Below are 16456 nucleotides of genomic sequence, written 5' to 3' on the forward strand. Positions count from 1 at the left end.
CCCTTTTAAAAAGGAAACCCCTTGGGCCGGGCCCGTGGCGCACTCGGTAGAGTGCTGTGCTGGGAGCGCGGCGACGCTCCCGCCGCGGGTTCGGATCCTATATAAGAATGACCAGTGCACTCACTGGCTGAGTGCCGGTCACGAAAAAACGACAAAAAAATAAATAAATAAAAAGGAAACCCCTTGGTTGTGAGGTGAGAGAGAGAGAATGTGCAACTGCCTGTGTGTATGTGAAAGGCATGGCCAGCCATAGATAGCCCAGTAAATATTGACTGTAGCTGCTGCTGCAGCGCCAGACACCGCCACCACCACCTTCGCCACTATCTTTATCAGAGTGTCCAAGGCAGTTCCGGTCACACAGTAGACCCCCTTCTATGGAATGTGGCAGCTGGTGTGACTGTTCGATCCTGGGGCTCCCTCCCTTGGTGGGCCAGGCTGGGAGGCTGAGCGACCTGCAGAGGTGATTTGGGTGAATTGTGCCCTCTGCTGGGCATGAGTGGAAGCCTTTGGGGAAACCACAGCTGCCCAGTCCTCTGAAGATGTTCCCAGCAGGCTAGGAATCTCTGGGAATTCCAGCTTCTATCCAGGTTGTAAGTGTGGAGACAAAGGAGCAATAACTGTGGCCCTGTCAGTCCCTCAACTACCACGACAGTAGTGACAGCAACAATAACACCTGTGTAGATAGAGCTCATATGCCAGGCACCCTCCTGAGCACTTTACAGATATTAACTCATTTACTCCCCCATTTTACAGATGAGAAAAGTGAGGCAGAGAGAGGTTAAGTGATTTGTCTGAGGCCTCAGGCTTGGAAGTGACGTGATGTGAACTTGTGCCTTGAACCATGCCTCCTTGGTGGATTATTTTAGTTGGTGATCGGAAGGTAGGTTCTGCCTTTATTCTGAAGGGAGCTGGCCCCGTGGAGTTCCCTGGTGAGCTGAACTGGACCCACACGGTGTGGGCTGCAAAAAGGGTTTCCCAGGATGACCGCCCCACCCTTTCAATGGCAGGCTTGTCCTCAACTGACCTCAGGGTCCCTCCCTGACTGGCTGGATCTTCTACCTGAGTCCCTTTGTGGGTGGGGAAGTGGGTTAAAGAGGTCCATGCTTAGAATGTGGGGGCCTCAGCTACTCACCCACCTTCCAGGAATGAGAGTAGGCCATCCCCTCAGGCCTAACGAGGGCCTGGGCAAAGCCCACCTGGGTAGACAGGTCCTATCTGCAGCCCCTTTGGGAGGAAAAAAGGATTGTGAGGTCAGCAACAAGGGAAAAGTTATGGTGTGTGTGAGGCTTGGGTGCTGGCCACTTCTGTCCCTGCTGGAGGGGACTTAGGAAGTACCTGTTTGGAGCCTCTATTTTTTTCCATCTGTAAAATGACAGGGGTGGATTGGGGCAATTTTCAAAATGCCCTGCATTTGGGAGTTTGTAAAGAGACACATTGGGAGGATGAGGCTAAACAATCAGGTTCCTGGGCATCACCTCCAAACCCTGTGTCCAGTAAAGCTTTTTTTACTGGAAAAAAAACTTTTACTGTTGGACTTAGGTTCTGGGACTTTGGCTTTTAAAAGTGTGGGGAAAAAAGAACACTTAAAAGAATGAGCTGGAGGGGTCCTTCCAGACCAATCAGTCATCCAAGACCGAACCCTCCTCTCAAGGCAGCTCTGATCTCAGCCAGGATCATACCCACCCCACCCCCAATAGACTGGAAGACTGGCTTTGAAGCATCTGCAAAGAGGATGGTCAGGGGTTTGACATTGCTAAGGGCAAAAAAAATCGAATTACTAATGCCTATGGATGGTGATGAGCCTAAATAACAACACATCCAAACCAAATGTGTTGGACATGAGGAGGCCCCACATGCCGTTATGAAAAGGTGTGACGCAAACTGCGCAGCATGCAGGGGGAAAGCACTGGGAGGAGGCACACCGAACTGCTCAACCCCAAAACGTGAAGGACTGGCAGGTCAAACATTCACGTGGTCCTCACTGGTGCGGCCATCTGGATCAGTTGTTTTTGGTTCGCACCCACTCTGAGCGGTTAGCACTGGTGACTTCCTACGGCAAATACCGACTTCTTGTTATCGGCCCTAAAGACCAGCGTCCTGAGATCCCATTTTGCAAGAGAGTGATTTAACATCCATCCCCATCAGAGCCCAGGCCCATTTTTTTCTAAATCACTGAGGCTGGTGACTGGTTCCCCTGCCAAGGGAATCTAGATCCATCCACAGAGGCCAGGCTAGGCTGGGAAAGTCTGCATTTCCTCCAAAAATCTCAAGGGAGGAAGGCTAGCCTGAAAAGTGGCTCTTTGGTTTTATTAGCTTCAGCTGAAGATAGCATTTCACAGTTTGAGGGGAGGCGAAGATAAGGGGCAGCAGGTGTTTGCTGGCTGGGACACCTAATCCTCCCTCACTTCTTACCAGCAAAAGCAGCAGGGCCCTGGCAAGGGGAACCAGGGGCTGCAGCTCAGCAGGGGAGGCATGGACCAAGGATGAGTGAGGTTTCTCACCCTATTTATTCTATTTTGGTTTTCCCATCCAGAAAACCCTTGGCCTCATCCTTCAGCACCTTGGCCACAAACCAGAGTGTGCAGTAGAATCACCTGGAAGGCTTGTTAAACCAGATCTTTTCACTGCCCAGAGTTTCTTTTTTTTTTTTTTTTGTCGTTTTTTCGTGACCGGCACTCAGCCAGTGAGTGCACTGGTCATTCTTATATAGGATCCGAACCCGCGGCGGGAGCGTCGCCGCGCTCCCAGCGCAGCACTCTACCGAGTGCGCCACGGGCTCGGCCCCTGCCCAGAGTTTCTGATCCAGCAGCTGTTGGTTCAGGAACTGCACTTTGAGTGCCATTGCTTTAAAGACTTAGTCACTCTTGTGGGAAGGAGACGTTTATCTTAACTTCAGCAATTCTGTCAGCTTCACTTCAGATTCTTTTCTTTTGGTCAATCGCAAAGAAAATTATGAACTTCACTTTAAGAAAAGCACAGATAGAACTGTTCTGTCCCTGATGCCTCTTCGTCCTTATTCCTGCATTCGTGTCCTGGTATTGTCAGGAATATTCCAATTTCACTGACATTCTGGGTGAGATACTGATTTTGTTTTGCTTGATTTTGATGACCCCATGTCATTTAAAAAAAATACAATGTGGCCATTCTTTAAAAGAGGAAAAACCCTTTAGAGGGGTATTGTGAGGGTTTGTTTAAAGGAAATAAAGTAAGTGTTGTCTGGCCCTAAAGTACTGAATAAATGACAGCTGTTGACAGCTAATACAAATAGCACTTACCATGTGCCAGATATTAATTCGTTTAATCTCCTTTAAAAACTCCCTATTTTATAAATGGGCAACTAGAGATTAAGAGACTTGCTAGGATGTGGCAGAGCTGATCTTCCCCAACCCCTGCCTTTCAACAAGAGCCCACAGCACAACAGGGACCTCACCTAGGCCCTGGTGAAGTACAGCCTAAGGGCAAGGAGGTCACTGGTTCTCTTACATGGAGGAGTAGCTCCAAATTTGCAGGGAGTCTGTCCCCTGCCCTCCCTCTGCACTACACCCTCTCGGGCCTACCTGGGCCTGTAAGCTAATCCTGAGCTTCCTCTATCATCGGGAGGAAGCTGGGGTGAAACCAGCAGAGTTGAGAGAGCTTACTCCTTTTGCAGAACTCTGAAAATTCTAAAAACCATTGAATTGTGCACTTTAACTGGGTGAATTGTATGGTATGTGAATTAGATGTCAATAAGACTTCTAGTAAAAAAAAAAAAGTTTCAAACCCTGTACCGGCCAGCTGCCATAAAAAAAAAAGTTTCACTCCCCTAGTACTTCTGGGAAAAGTTCCTTTAATAAAAAAGTTCTAGTACATTTACATGATTGTCATCACCCTTCATCTACAGCACACAACAGGGAAAATAAAAAATAAAGGACAACCTAGACACACTCAGTATAAAAACACAGTGACTATCCAAATAGGAGGCCTTGGGGCCAGGAAACTGGGGAGAAACGCATGAGGGCCAGTGAGCCCACAGCTCTGGGCTGTGCTTCAGGAAGACCCATGGGGACGGATGAGGACCTGCCTCTAACTTTTTGAAAATAGCATTTAAAAAAAATCATGTTGCAATAAGAGGCCTCTTCTAAGGAGAAGGGTCCATTCCAGAGAAAGTCATCACGGGGTCAGAGCCAGTCCAGTCCCAGCACGTAGGGCTATTTTACGGCAGGTTAGAGTCTTCTGGACAGTCAGCCTCCAAGGCAACCTTAACCTCAGCTGAGAGGTTTTCAGTGCTAAAGTCAACTGCCACATTCCTCCACTCTGAGAAACTTAGAACCCAACCCTTCCAATGTTAGACTTGCAGCCTCTCCCCTCAAGTTGCTAAGGCCACTTCCTGATAAGCTCCAAAGTCCTTGGCTAAAGGAGGGGACTGAGACCCCCTGGGAGATGCTACTGCGGCCTGATGTTCCATTCTCAGCCCTGCTGGCAGGGTGGCCTAGTTGTCCTCACCGCCCCCATACATGTCTGCCAGCTTCTTGAAGCGGCTGCCCCACTCGTTCAGATAGTCATAATCTTGGTCCTGGTCAGAGGCGGAGGAGGTGAGGGAGCTGAGGGAGGCAGCATCAGAGCCACTGCCCTCGTAGTCAAACACGAGCAGAGAGTCGTAGGGCGGGGCTGTGGGGTCCGTGTTGGCGGCTTTCAGGTTCTGCAGTAACACAGAACAGGTGGTTAGGAGCAGCAGGGCCCTGCCACCTGCTGGCTGTGCGAGCTCAGGCAAGTTAATTCTCCTCGCTGAGCCTTGCTTCCTCACCTATGAGGCCTGTAAGGTTTTTGAAGGCTGACATGAAATAGTGCATGTCAAGTGCCTAGCCCAGGGACCAGCACACAGCAAGTGCTCAGTGCAACACAGGCAGGGTTAAGGGCAAGGACTCTGAAGTCAGACAGCCTGAGCCTGAACTTGAACTCCACACACTAGTTTTGTGACTTTAGGCGAGTCTTCTTTACCACTCTCTGCCTCTGTTTCCTCAACTGTAAAATGGTAAGACTTCAAATAGTCTTAGAGGAATAAATGAATATGGAAATATATGTAAAGCACTTATTAGAATAGTACCTGGCAGCAGTAGTTATTATTACCTAATAAATACTACATGCTAGGTAGGTAGTTCCCAAACTTAAATTACCTGGGGAATCTTTTAAAAATTCTGAAGCTCAGGCCACAAAAAGATCAATGAAATCCCAATCTCTGGGGGAGAATCAGAGGCATCTGTGGTTTTTGAAGTTCCCCAGGTGATCCCATGTGCACGCAGGTTCAGGAAGCACTCTGCTAGTATTGTCCTGGATACTTAATCATTCAATCCTTGAAGTAACCTATAACAGAGGTTCCAAACTGTGCTCCACACTGGAATCACCTGGATCTTTTAAAAATTCAAACCCAGGTAGTCTAGCTTCAGAGTTTTCTTCTAACAACCACTATATTTGTTGAATAAATGAATAAATTATTCTTAATCATTCTTAACCACTCTCCAAGTTAGGGTTTTATGGAGGAGGAAACAGAAGCCCAGAGTTACTCAGATATGCCAGGTCACACAGCTGGCTGGTGGTGGAGTCAGTATTTAAACCCAGAACCAGGACTCCAAGCCCACGCTTGTTCTCCTGTGCTGCGGTGCTAGGCATGAATAAAGGGCTGCTCTCGGCTAGTCCCACCGTGCCTCACCTCGATGATGAAGTTGCCGATTTCATCTGGGTTGGCTGGCCGAGGACGGTACATGGGTGTGGGGATGAAGGTTGGCGCCACGTCATTACGGAGAACCACCTCAGGCCTGGCCTCCAGACCCCGGTGGAGTTGGGTGATATCATAGTCCTTTAAGAAAATGAAGGCAAACATGGGAATGAGAAGGACTCTCCTCCCCACCTCCCTGCCCTTTGGATGCTCTGATCCATAGGTAGGTCTTAGATAATGTCAGAATTCTCTGAGAGCTCTAGTTTCCATCCTCTCTTTCCCTTCCAAATTAAGCAGACTTGAGGTCAACTTGGCTGGGGCCAAAGAGACTACAGTAATGGGCTAGACCCCTCTCCAAAGAGGAGAGTTGGTCGTTGACCCTGCCTGGTGACTGATGCTTCCTGCCAGGGTCTGGTCAGTGTAGTTAACAGTTAGTTGGTTGATCCAACCATCCCTGCTGGTGGCCCTCAGAATATCTGCCTCCCAATCCCCAGACCTCCCAATGTCCCACCTGGTCTTCTTCGCCACCACCCTCTTCACCATAGTAGAAGACATTATCACGGGTGTCGTCTTCTGGGAGTAGAAGAGGCTCCTTAACCTTCCGCTTCTTTCTCACCAACAAGAGGAGCACCAGCAGAAGGACTGAAAAAATTGGGGTATGTGAATACTCACATCCTCCACCCCCACCACGTGGCTGGCCAAGACCCCCAAATCCTCAGAGCCCCATCTAATTTTAGACCCTGTCAGTAAACCAAAGCTTAATACACTGCAATGACTCCACCTGCACCCAGGAATGTCCCGACTCCTTACCAAGGCTTACATCATTTGGCCCCTGCCTATGCCGCCAACCCTCCCTTCTCACCCACCCAGATCCAGCCATGCTTGGCCTCCTCTGAGTTCCTCAAATACACCCAGCAGTTCCCCACTTTGGAAACTCCCACATGGGCTCTCTCCTCGCCTGGCACACTTTCCATGCATATACATAGCTCTCATCCTTCAGGTCTCAGCACAATATCACCTCCTCCCAGCATTCTGACTTCTCTCCCTCACCTAGGAGGCTATACCGTTTACTGCCAGTCTTCCCATATTGGTACTGATCCTTAAAATCCTCTTTTGTGGGGATGGAAACCTCCCAGCTGATGTTATCTTTCAATAAGACTCTCTTTTAGTCCTGAGATGTCCCCTACATCAACCAAAGACCTTACATTAAAAGCAAGATAATGCAACTTTGACATTTGAAATTAGGTGCAAATCCTATTTTAAGGGAGGGACTGGTTTTTAGTGCTCTTAGTGATATGGTTTGAAAGTCTGGCAGGCTATTTGTACATGGGGTGATTGGCCAACTAATGCCAGGCTGTAAACCCTGTCATGACTATGCCCAGTTAAACCCATACTTAGAGGCCACCCTTTGGCCCCCTCGGTGGCAGAGGACACAGCTGCTTAGGCTCATTACTTTACCTGCTGATGGAACCACTGTCTCTCTCTGGCCAGACAAGACAGACTTAGCCTTCTTTGGGAATCACTGGGTTCTCAGGATGCGCACCCACGTGGGATAGACAGTAACCTGTCCTCTCCCCATTTCCTCCCCATTGGGGCTGGGAGAAGACAAGAAGCAGATTGGACTTTTCACCCAAACTGAAGGCTTATGTATCCAACTGCTACAGATATCTCCATTTGGACGGTTTGGCAAATCTCTTCCCTCAGTCCTTTCCAAGCTGGTAAATGGAAACTCCAGGTTTCTACTTGCTTAGGCCAAAAACCTTGGAATCATCCGTGGCTCTTTCCTTCATACTACATAATGATCTGAATGAATTGTACCCTGAAATATGACCACCTCTTACCACCTTGATGCTGCCATCCTGTCTAAGCCATCAACCACCTTCTCACCCCTGGACTACAGCCTCTTACATGGTCTCCTTGTTTCTACTATTGCCCCCAGATAGTCTGTTCAGTAGGAATCTTGCAAAATTTTAGTCAAATCACATCGCTCCTCTCCTCAAAACCTTCTGATGACTTCTCATTCCACCCAGAGTTCGTATGATAGCCTTATAAAGGCCCAACATGGTGATCTGCCATGCCCATACCTCTCTAAGCTCATTTCCCACTTTTTTCCCTTTTTACTTTCCCCATTCCAGCCACTGCTATTTCCACATACTACACATGGTGCTGCCGCAGGGCTCTCATGCTTGTTATTCCCTAGGTATCTGCAAGACTTGCTTCGTCACCTCTTTCAGGTCTTTCCTCGAATATTCCCTTTTCAACAATGCCTTTCATGTCCACTCTAATTAAAACTGCAGACCTCCTACGCTCTTGTCCTCTGCTTTCTCTTCCTCCACAGCAACATGTTTCTCTGCCAGATGGTCTGTTGTCTGCCTCTACACTGGAATGTAAGCTCCATGAGGGCAGGGACTGTTGAGTGCTGCACCCCCAGTGCCTAAAGCAGTACTTGGTGCACAGTACAGTACATTAATTAAAGCTTGCTCTTGTATTCATATCTGATTGAATGTGTGTTGTCTATGTAAGGACTAAGTCAAAGAATAGAAAAAGCAACTGTGATAGGTTCTACCTTTAGAGCAAAGAAATTCGTTTTTAACTAAATGCTTCCGCCCACTCGACCAGTGGTTCTCAAACTTTAGCACATATCAGAACCCTCTGGAGGGCTTGTTAAAACACAGATTACTGTGCTCCACCTAAAAATCCAGAGGATTTAAAATCCAGCAGAACTATTGTGTATGATACTGTAATAGTGAATATATGACATTATGAATTTGGCAAAACCCATAGAACTGTACAACACAAAGAAGGAACCCTAATATAAAATTGAGTTAATAGTAATATATCAACATTGGTTCATAATGGTAACAAATATACCATTTTTTTTTTTTTTTTATCCACTACTAAGAGTCATACAGCCTAACATGTTAATAACAGGAAAAAGTGTAAGGGGGTGGGGAAGGGTATGGGAATTATCTGCACTTTCTGCTCAGTTTCTCTGTAAACCTAAAACTACTATAAAAATAGTTTACTACTTACAGGGAAAAAGAAAAGAAAAAACATTATATTGATATATTATGATATTATTATATGTTCCCACGAGACATACTTACACTAAAAAGTTACTTGTTGTTTATCTGAAATGCAAATTTGAGTATTCTGTATTTTATCTGGCAATCTGACTTGCCAGAAACTTTAAAACATAAGTGGTGATTAATCATGGGGCTAAAAGAAAGTGGATGGTAGGAACACCGCAGTGTCTCCTAGAGTGTGGTCTGCCATCACTTGCATCAGAATACCCTAAGGAGCCTGTTAAAAAGGCAGCTCCCAGTGACCACCCACCCTAGAGTCACCAAATCAGTATTTCTGCTGGTGGGACTCTGCATTTGCAATATTTTGTGGTTATTCTGATGCTGCTGCTAGTCAACCTGATTATCTATGATATTTCTAGTTTTTCTGATCTGATCTTTTATTTCCTTGTAGTAGCTTTATTTGAGCAACATCTACTCTGTATTTATGTCAGGAATCTGACTTGAGATATTACTATTCCTGCTCAATGACTCTCTAAAGATGACAAGTCAAATACAGTCACATTCTAGTAGCCTTTTGTAGTTAAGCTACTCTTTAAAATTCATCCAATGGCCTAGCATCCTAACTACTGATATATATTCTACTATTACATATTCACTGTTATTGAGAAAATTGTAATCGGCAAAATTGCAGCTCCCTTTAGTATTTTAAGGCCGGGGTTTCTAGAGTGATCAAATGTCCTAGTGTGCTTGGGATTGTTCCAGTTTTAGCACTGATAATCCCATGTCCCATGCTATCGCTCAGTCCTGGTTGCTCCTGGTCATCCTACCCATAGTAGATATCATGATATGCCACTTAGATCCCCACTTTGGGGCCATGGTATTCATTTCCTCAGCTCACAGTTGAGACCCTTCCCGAGAAGCTCACCCCAAATTGCCCTGTCCTCAGGGGAATTAAAAAAAAAAAAAAAGAACCAACACAGATTACTGGGTCCTATCTTTATGTTGCTGGATTAGGAGGTCTGGAGTGGGGCCTGAGAGTCTGTCTTTCTAACAAATTCTTGGTACTACTAATGCTGTTGGTCTGGAGACCACCCAGAACCATGCTCAAGCCTCTAGATAACACAATAGCAGGACAAGGTCTATTTGCTCACCATTGTATCCCCAAAGCCTGGCACACTCCAGAAGCTCCAGAAATTATCTACTGACTGAATTACACTCCTAGAATTAAGAGTGTAAGGAATGGATGAGCAATGTTGGTGGCCCTTTAGTCCCAGGAGGTTGGAGTAGATTCAGGTCTTTGAACTACCCCATCCTCAGAGAGGGGAGGGTGCCAAGTACTCACGCAGCAGAGCTAGGACAGCCCCCAGGATGGGGAGGATGAAACCCCCCTTCCAGCGTTCAGGGCAGGTTTCCACATGGCCGTGGCAGTCACACACGGTGGCCTTGATCACTGTCAATTGTTCCTTGTTGCCGTGATCAGACAGAGAAAGGTGCACGTCATATGTGTCTTGCTTCAGGAACTTCTTCAGGGACAAGGCCACTGTGTCTCCTGGAGTGGACAGATCATTTATTAGCCAAAGTATCCAGAAGTGGTGGGAACTGAGTATACCACGATGAAGGTCTGTCAGGAGACAGCCTCTGTGTCTGGGCACCAGGGAGAAATATCCCAAAAGCACCTTTTGGCCAAATGTAAAAACTGATACCTGCCCAAAGCCAAATTTACCATCATGGAAAGGATTATTGGGATAAAAAATGATTCATCATTTAAAAAAAAATCCAATAATCACATTATTTTAAAAATATGAAGCTTTAAAAGTCATGTCATCGGGGGGGGGGAGAAGATATAACAACCACAATTATTTGAAGTTGATACAACAAGCAAACAGAAAGGACATTGTTGGGGGGGAGGGGGGGAGGGAGAAGGGAGGGAGGTTTTGGTGATGGGGAGCAATAATCAGCTACAATGTATATCGACAAAATAAAATTTAAAAAAAAATAAAAAAAATAAAAAATAAATTTAAAAATAAAAATAAAAATAAAAAATAAAAGTCATGTCAAGCAGGACCAATAATTTCTCAGCACTATAACTACTAAACTATTCTTGACTCCAAAAGAATCTTAATATTCACATTAACTGGCCACCTGTTTTCCTATCTGAATGTTCACTGCCATTTATTATTGCATCATTTTACTCTTGCAATAATAAATGTGTTTATATCTCAACTGTATGATCAAATTTTAATATATGAAAAGTGAGCATTCAATTATTAATAAATCCAAATACATACGACTTGGTTATATAAGTAGTGGTGCTAAGCTGATCAGACAGGAAGCTAACCTATGCTATCACAGCATCAATGATTGCACACAAGTTCAGGGATGCCAGAAATGAGGCTACAATGGGCATTGGGCTAACTGGCTTTCAAAGGCTCAGGCTGGTGGCAGGCTAACCACAGAGCAGAAGCAAGGCCCAGTGCAGCCTGCATAAGGGGTACCCCTCAGGAGAGACTGTGCAGCAATCCTAGAGTGGTCAGGGGAGCTATGTTTATGGATGAGGAATTTAGAGTTGGGGCCTCTTTGAAGAAAGGCCTTCAGTTTAGACTAACTTTCTAAAGAGGTGAGCTCTTCTTGGCTTGGGTGGAACTTTTTTTATCCTCGAGTATTTTCCCTAGCATTGAAGGTCTGTACCACTAAATGCTAATGAAGTCCACCCAATCACTTTTTGGAGCAATCAAAAAGAACCCCCAAGCTTCTAACCCCACCCCCAGGCTTGCCAGCCTGTCAGCACTGACCTCAAGCCATTTTAAGTTAAAAGCCTTTGCATGTTCGCTGGGCTCCTCTTACTAAAAAGACCAGAAGGTAGAATTCATCCTCTCCTATTCAGCAATGGAAGGCAGAGAGAACTCTGCAGACTGAATACTCGGTCTACCATATGGAGAGGACAACATGGGGTATGTCCTGAAAACATCCCTACCATGCCGTTAGACTGATTTCTCAGTTGATGATGATGATGATGGTACTGACTAAATGGATGCTTATTATGTACAAGGTCCTACCCTAATCTTCACCACAACTTTCAGAGGCAGGTACTGCTATTATCCTCATTTTACAAAAACAGGAATTGAGGTGTAGGGAGTCAAGTAACTAGCCCAAGGTCACATAAGGGCAGAGTCTGGATTAATTTCCCTGATAATAGGGACAAGGGCAAATAGAAAAACTAAATTAAAACCAAGAATCAGGGGCTGGCCAGTTAGCTCAGTTGATTAGAGCACAGCCTTGTAACACCCAGGTCATGGGTTCAGATCCCCACACTGGCCAGTCGCCAAGGAAAAAACAAAAAACAAAAAACCAGGAACCAGATCCGATACTATTATCAGATGTTGGTACCACTGGGATTTGGCCATAACACTCACACTTCGACAGCCAGATCTGTGATTGTTGCTAAGAAATATCAGTGTTGAAGTCGGCCACTCAAATCTACTGAGCACGAGATGCTTTTCACGTATTTAATCTTCACAATAACTGTATGGAAGTAGGTATAAGTATTGACCCCACCCTACAGATAAGTAAACTGAGGCCCAGTGAGGTTCAGTAACTTGTCGTCAGTCACAAAGCTAGTGAATAGAAAATGGAGGGGTCAGGTTTTGAATTAAGGTAATCTGCCTCCATAGCTCAAGCTCTTACATGGTATTAAGGGAGGGAAAAAATGGCTTCTAGACCACAAGGGGGTGACGAGACCAAGTTGTGCTCCCTGAAGGAAAGGTGTTGGATATAAACACCCAAATCACAGGAATCATAACAAGGAGATGATGCAGGTGTCTGAAGCAGACCTCCTGAGTTCTTTCTGAGATGGGCTCAGCAGCAATAATAGAAACGGGGTATTTAGTTTCTTTGGGGCAGAACCTGAGTATATAGATTTCCTATTTCCCTCCTGGGGGACCCCAACCCCAAAAGGAAGGGGAAAACACTTTAAACCATGGTGAGGAAGCTTTTCTGCAGGGGTGTTACTGGCAGTTGGGGCTGGACCCTCCTTTCTCATGCAGCCTGGGTCTTCAGTCACTCAATGCCTCTCCAGTCCTTGTGACAACTGAAAAAAATCACTGAAGGCTGAGAACCTTTGGGCTAGTGGATTGGAAAGAGGCAGGACAGGGAGGTGGGTGGGAATGGGAAGACTAGGCACTCTGGTGTCAAAGCCTGGTTTCAACTTCTACTATTTTCCTACTTTGTGCCCTTAAGCATGCTATTTAACCTCTCCAGGCCTCATTTTCATCTGTAAATAGGGATAAAAATACTGACTGCAAGGGCTGGCCTGTGGCTCACTTGGGAGAGTGTGGTGCTGATAACACCAAGGCTATGGGTTCGGATCCCTATAGGGATGGCCGGTTAGCTCACTTGGGAGAGCGTGGTGCTGACACCAAGTCAAGGGTTAAGATCCCCTTACCAGTCATCTTTTAGGGAAAAAAAAATACTGACTGCAGAGTTTGGTAGAAATATTAAACAAGGACTCCATAAATGGTAGGCAGCAGAGCATTGTGTTACCACAATCAATCAGACTGCCTGGATTAAAATCTTGGGGCCATCATTTTCTACCCATAAACCTCTGGCAAGACATTTAAGCTTTGGTAAGCCGTTTTCCTCATCTGTAAAATGTGTATGTGAAAGTTGAAAGAGATAATAGTACTTCTTCACAGGACTGTTGTGAGGATTAAGTAATCTAATCTTGGTAAAGCATCTGAAGTGGTGTCCAGCACACAGTAAGCACACTCAGTGAGTGTGAGCTATAATTACTATGTTAGAGTCCTGACTCTTGCTATGTGACATGGGGCAAATCACTCCTCTTTTCTCTAGGCCTTGGTTCTTCCATCTGTACAGGGAAGGTCGGTTGGGCTAGAATGGTCTTTTAGGGCTCCCATGGAATTCCAAAGGCTTACACTAGATTAATAAATAGTATTTGTCATTCTTGAAGAGACCATTACCTCCAAGACCCAAAGATGCTGGAATGGGAATGTGTGCAGGGTCCTGTTGTGGGGCAGACACCCACCCAGCAGAGCTGGCACCCACCTGCCACCATCACTCATTACCTTTCTCATTGACCTCTGCTGTCCAGTAGATGTCCGAGTCATGTGTGAGCTGGGCCCGGAAAGGGGAGGTGTGGGGGGACAGGTCCTTGTCCGTGATGTTCAGCACTTGGGGCACAGGGCTATGGTTGCAGATGGTGATCTGACGGGGCTCAGGGACCGGGCCATGGTCATTGACATCAGTAAGTGTTAGCAGGAGGGTCCCTGTGCCGGTGGTGGGAGGGTTCCCTGTTCAAAATCACACACGTGATGTCTTTACAGCATCTGCCCTTGGTTGGTTGATGAATCAAATGTGAAGCTCCTCTAGGACCTGCTCAATCAGCCTCAGGGAGGCTCCTGTTTACTGCCCAGTTCTAACCTCTCAAGTTCCTCCATACCCTAGCTTCATCACAGATAAAGCCAGTGACAGCAAATACATGGCAATCAAGCCACCATTCTCATCTGTGTCCACAGCAGACATTCTAACCAATCACAGCACAGTTGCAGCTACTTCATCTGGAAAGCCACCATAATCTATCACAAAGTGAAACCTATTGGCCACCTCAGGGCTAATCCAGTGTTTGCTGATCAGGGAAGCTTCTCTTCATAGCCCTGTTGTAATCTCTCATCTGCCTCCAGGCCTTGGCTCACTATGTGTCAAGCAGAGATGGCAATTATATATCCCCCCCTCCATCATGGGGTGATATCACTAATCAATCATGGCACTTTGTAAGCAGGCCCTATCAATCAATCCCAGGGGGAAACTGACAGGCCAATTCAGGGCTCAGTGAGCCAAAAACTCAGGCTGAAGGGAGTCTTCAGGATATCTTGTAACTCTTGGGTTTTAAGGAAATCAGAATCATGGCCGGTTGCCCTAGGACCAGCCTTTAAAAGATTCCTCTGAGTCTGGCTGGTTAGCTCAGTTGTTAGAGCATGGTGCTGATAACACTAAGGTCCAGGGTTCAATCCTTATAATGGCCAGCTGCCACAGAAAAACAAGCAAAACATACAGACTCCTCTGAGAGACTATGTTAACCCCCTCCCAGGCTGGTTTGCTGGTACCCCTCCCCACTACCACACTCTGCTATGGAAGGAAAATGCCGTGTCACATAATCTGGGAATGAAAGTTGTCCCTGTGGAAGGACCAAGAGGAAGCTCTCACCATTGTCCGTGGCCAGGACCACAACTTTGTAGATGTTGTTCTTTACAAACCACTCATCCTCACGGTCTAAGACGGCGGCAGCAGTGATCTGCCCACTGGTTGGGTCCATCGCTAGCCATCCTGCTGGGTCTCTCAGGATGTGGTAGCTGAAGAGGAAGAGTTGAGAAGAGTCACATGCAAAATATCTATCTATCTATCTATCTATCTATTTATTTATTTTTTAAAAAGATGACTGGTAAGGGGATCTTAACTCTTGATTTGGTGTTATCAGCCCCACACTCTCCCAAGTGAGCCACAGGCCGGCCCCCACGTGCAAAATATTTAGAATTTTGGTGTTATTATTCAAAGTCTCCTCATGCCAACTGGCAGATGATTCTCTGCTCCTAAGCAGGATCACATGGAAAATACATCTTATCTGTAAATGGGAGCCTATAGCAGCAGGTGGGGGTCCCAGCAAGGATACGTGAGAGAAGAAAGGAAACATCTGCCCCCTAGACCCCTCCTCAGGGAGGGTAGGAAGGAGAGGTCCTGTGCAGGGGTATTGTTCAAAATACTGAACTTTTATGGTAATAAGCACAAATGCTGGCTTAAACAACCCACCCAACTGTGCCAGTGCATTTGGCTGACTTTGAGTCCAGCGCCCAAGTACCTGATCTCCTGATTCTCCTTGTCAGGGTCCTGTGCAGTGTAGATACAGACAGACTCCCCAACGGAGATGCCTTCTTGGACCTCAATAGCTTTGGAGGGTGGGACAAACACAGGTGCCTCATTCACATCCTCCACATGGACCACTATGGTGGCCGTTGAGGTTGGGAGCTTCACTACAAAGGGAGCTTCATTGGTCACTTCAACATACAGGGTGTGCTGGTTTTTGGCCTCAAAATCCAAGCCCTAGGAGAGAAGAGGAGGAAGAACCTAAACTACCACTTTGTGAGGAGGCCCCAAGTGGTACTGTGGATGTCAGAAGGAAAGGGCCCACCCCGAGGGGCTCTAGAACCCCACAAGCAACGATGCTGCCCACTCCCTGTCCCAAAAAGCCTCCTGTGTTTCCTTTCTTTTTCTTTTTTTTTGGTGGCTGACCTGTACAGGGATCTGAACACTTGATCTTGGTGTTATAACACCGTGCTCTAACCAACTGAGCTAACTGGCCAGCCCTTCCTGTGTTTCCTGACTGGACATCTAGTGTGGCCTTTCAGACCACCTCAAAGGCAACTGGATTAGTAAGTCCTAAAACATTGGTTCCCAGTGGGGTGGTGAATGTTCCTTATAGAGTGTTTTAGAAACTTGTAAATGCATTTCTAATTGTCATGGACATTTACAAGCTGGGACAGGGATGCTATGTCCCACAATGTTGCAGACACAAAGAACTGACCCCATGTTCCATGAGAACAGCCAATAGCCCCTTGGATGTTCATACAATCACGGGTGTGAAAAACCTGTTTGTAATTAGCGTCTACAACATGTTTTACATATAAGTTTTTGGTGTAGTTTTAATATATACTGAATCTTCCAGAAATAT

At 46.2% G+C, this 16456-nt stretch overlaps 1 protein-coding gene across 1 annotated transcript in view; it reads right to left on the bottom strand.

Annotated features, from left to right (window-relative positions):
- Positions 1 to 3826: 3826 nt before the first annotated feature.
- The window catches only part of CDH3 (cadherin 3), a 39882-nt gene continuing 27252 nt past the window's right edge, over positions 3827 to 16456 (bottom strand). Inside the window, exons 9-15 of the mRNA XM_063110547.1 lie at positions 15587 to 15828; positions 14938 to 15083; positions 13800 to 14024; positions 10061 to 10267; positions 6204 to 6334; positions 5687 to 5833; positions 3827 to 4678 (exon numbers count right to left, since the gene is read on the bottom strand). Of these exons, the coding sequence (XP_062966617.1) occupies positions 4469 to 4678; positions 5687 to 5833; positions 6204 to 6334; positions 10061 to 10267; positions 13800 to 14024; positions 14938 to 15083; positions 15587 to 15828 (1308 nt within the window). The 3' untranslated portion in view covers positions 3827 to 4468. The remainder of the gene's footprint in view (positions 4679 to 5686; positions 5834 to 6203; positions 6335 to 10060; positions 10268 to 13799; positions 14025 to 14937; positions 15084 to 15586; positions 15829 to 16456) is intronic.

Source organism: Cynocephalus volans, chromosome 10, assembly GCF_027409185.1.
Source record: "Cynocephalus volans isolate mCynVol1 chromosome 10, mCynVol1.pri, whole genome shotgun sequence".
NCBI lineage: Eukaryota > Metazoa > Chordata > Mammalia > Dermoptera > Cynocephalidae > Cynocephalus > Cynocephalus volans.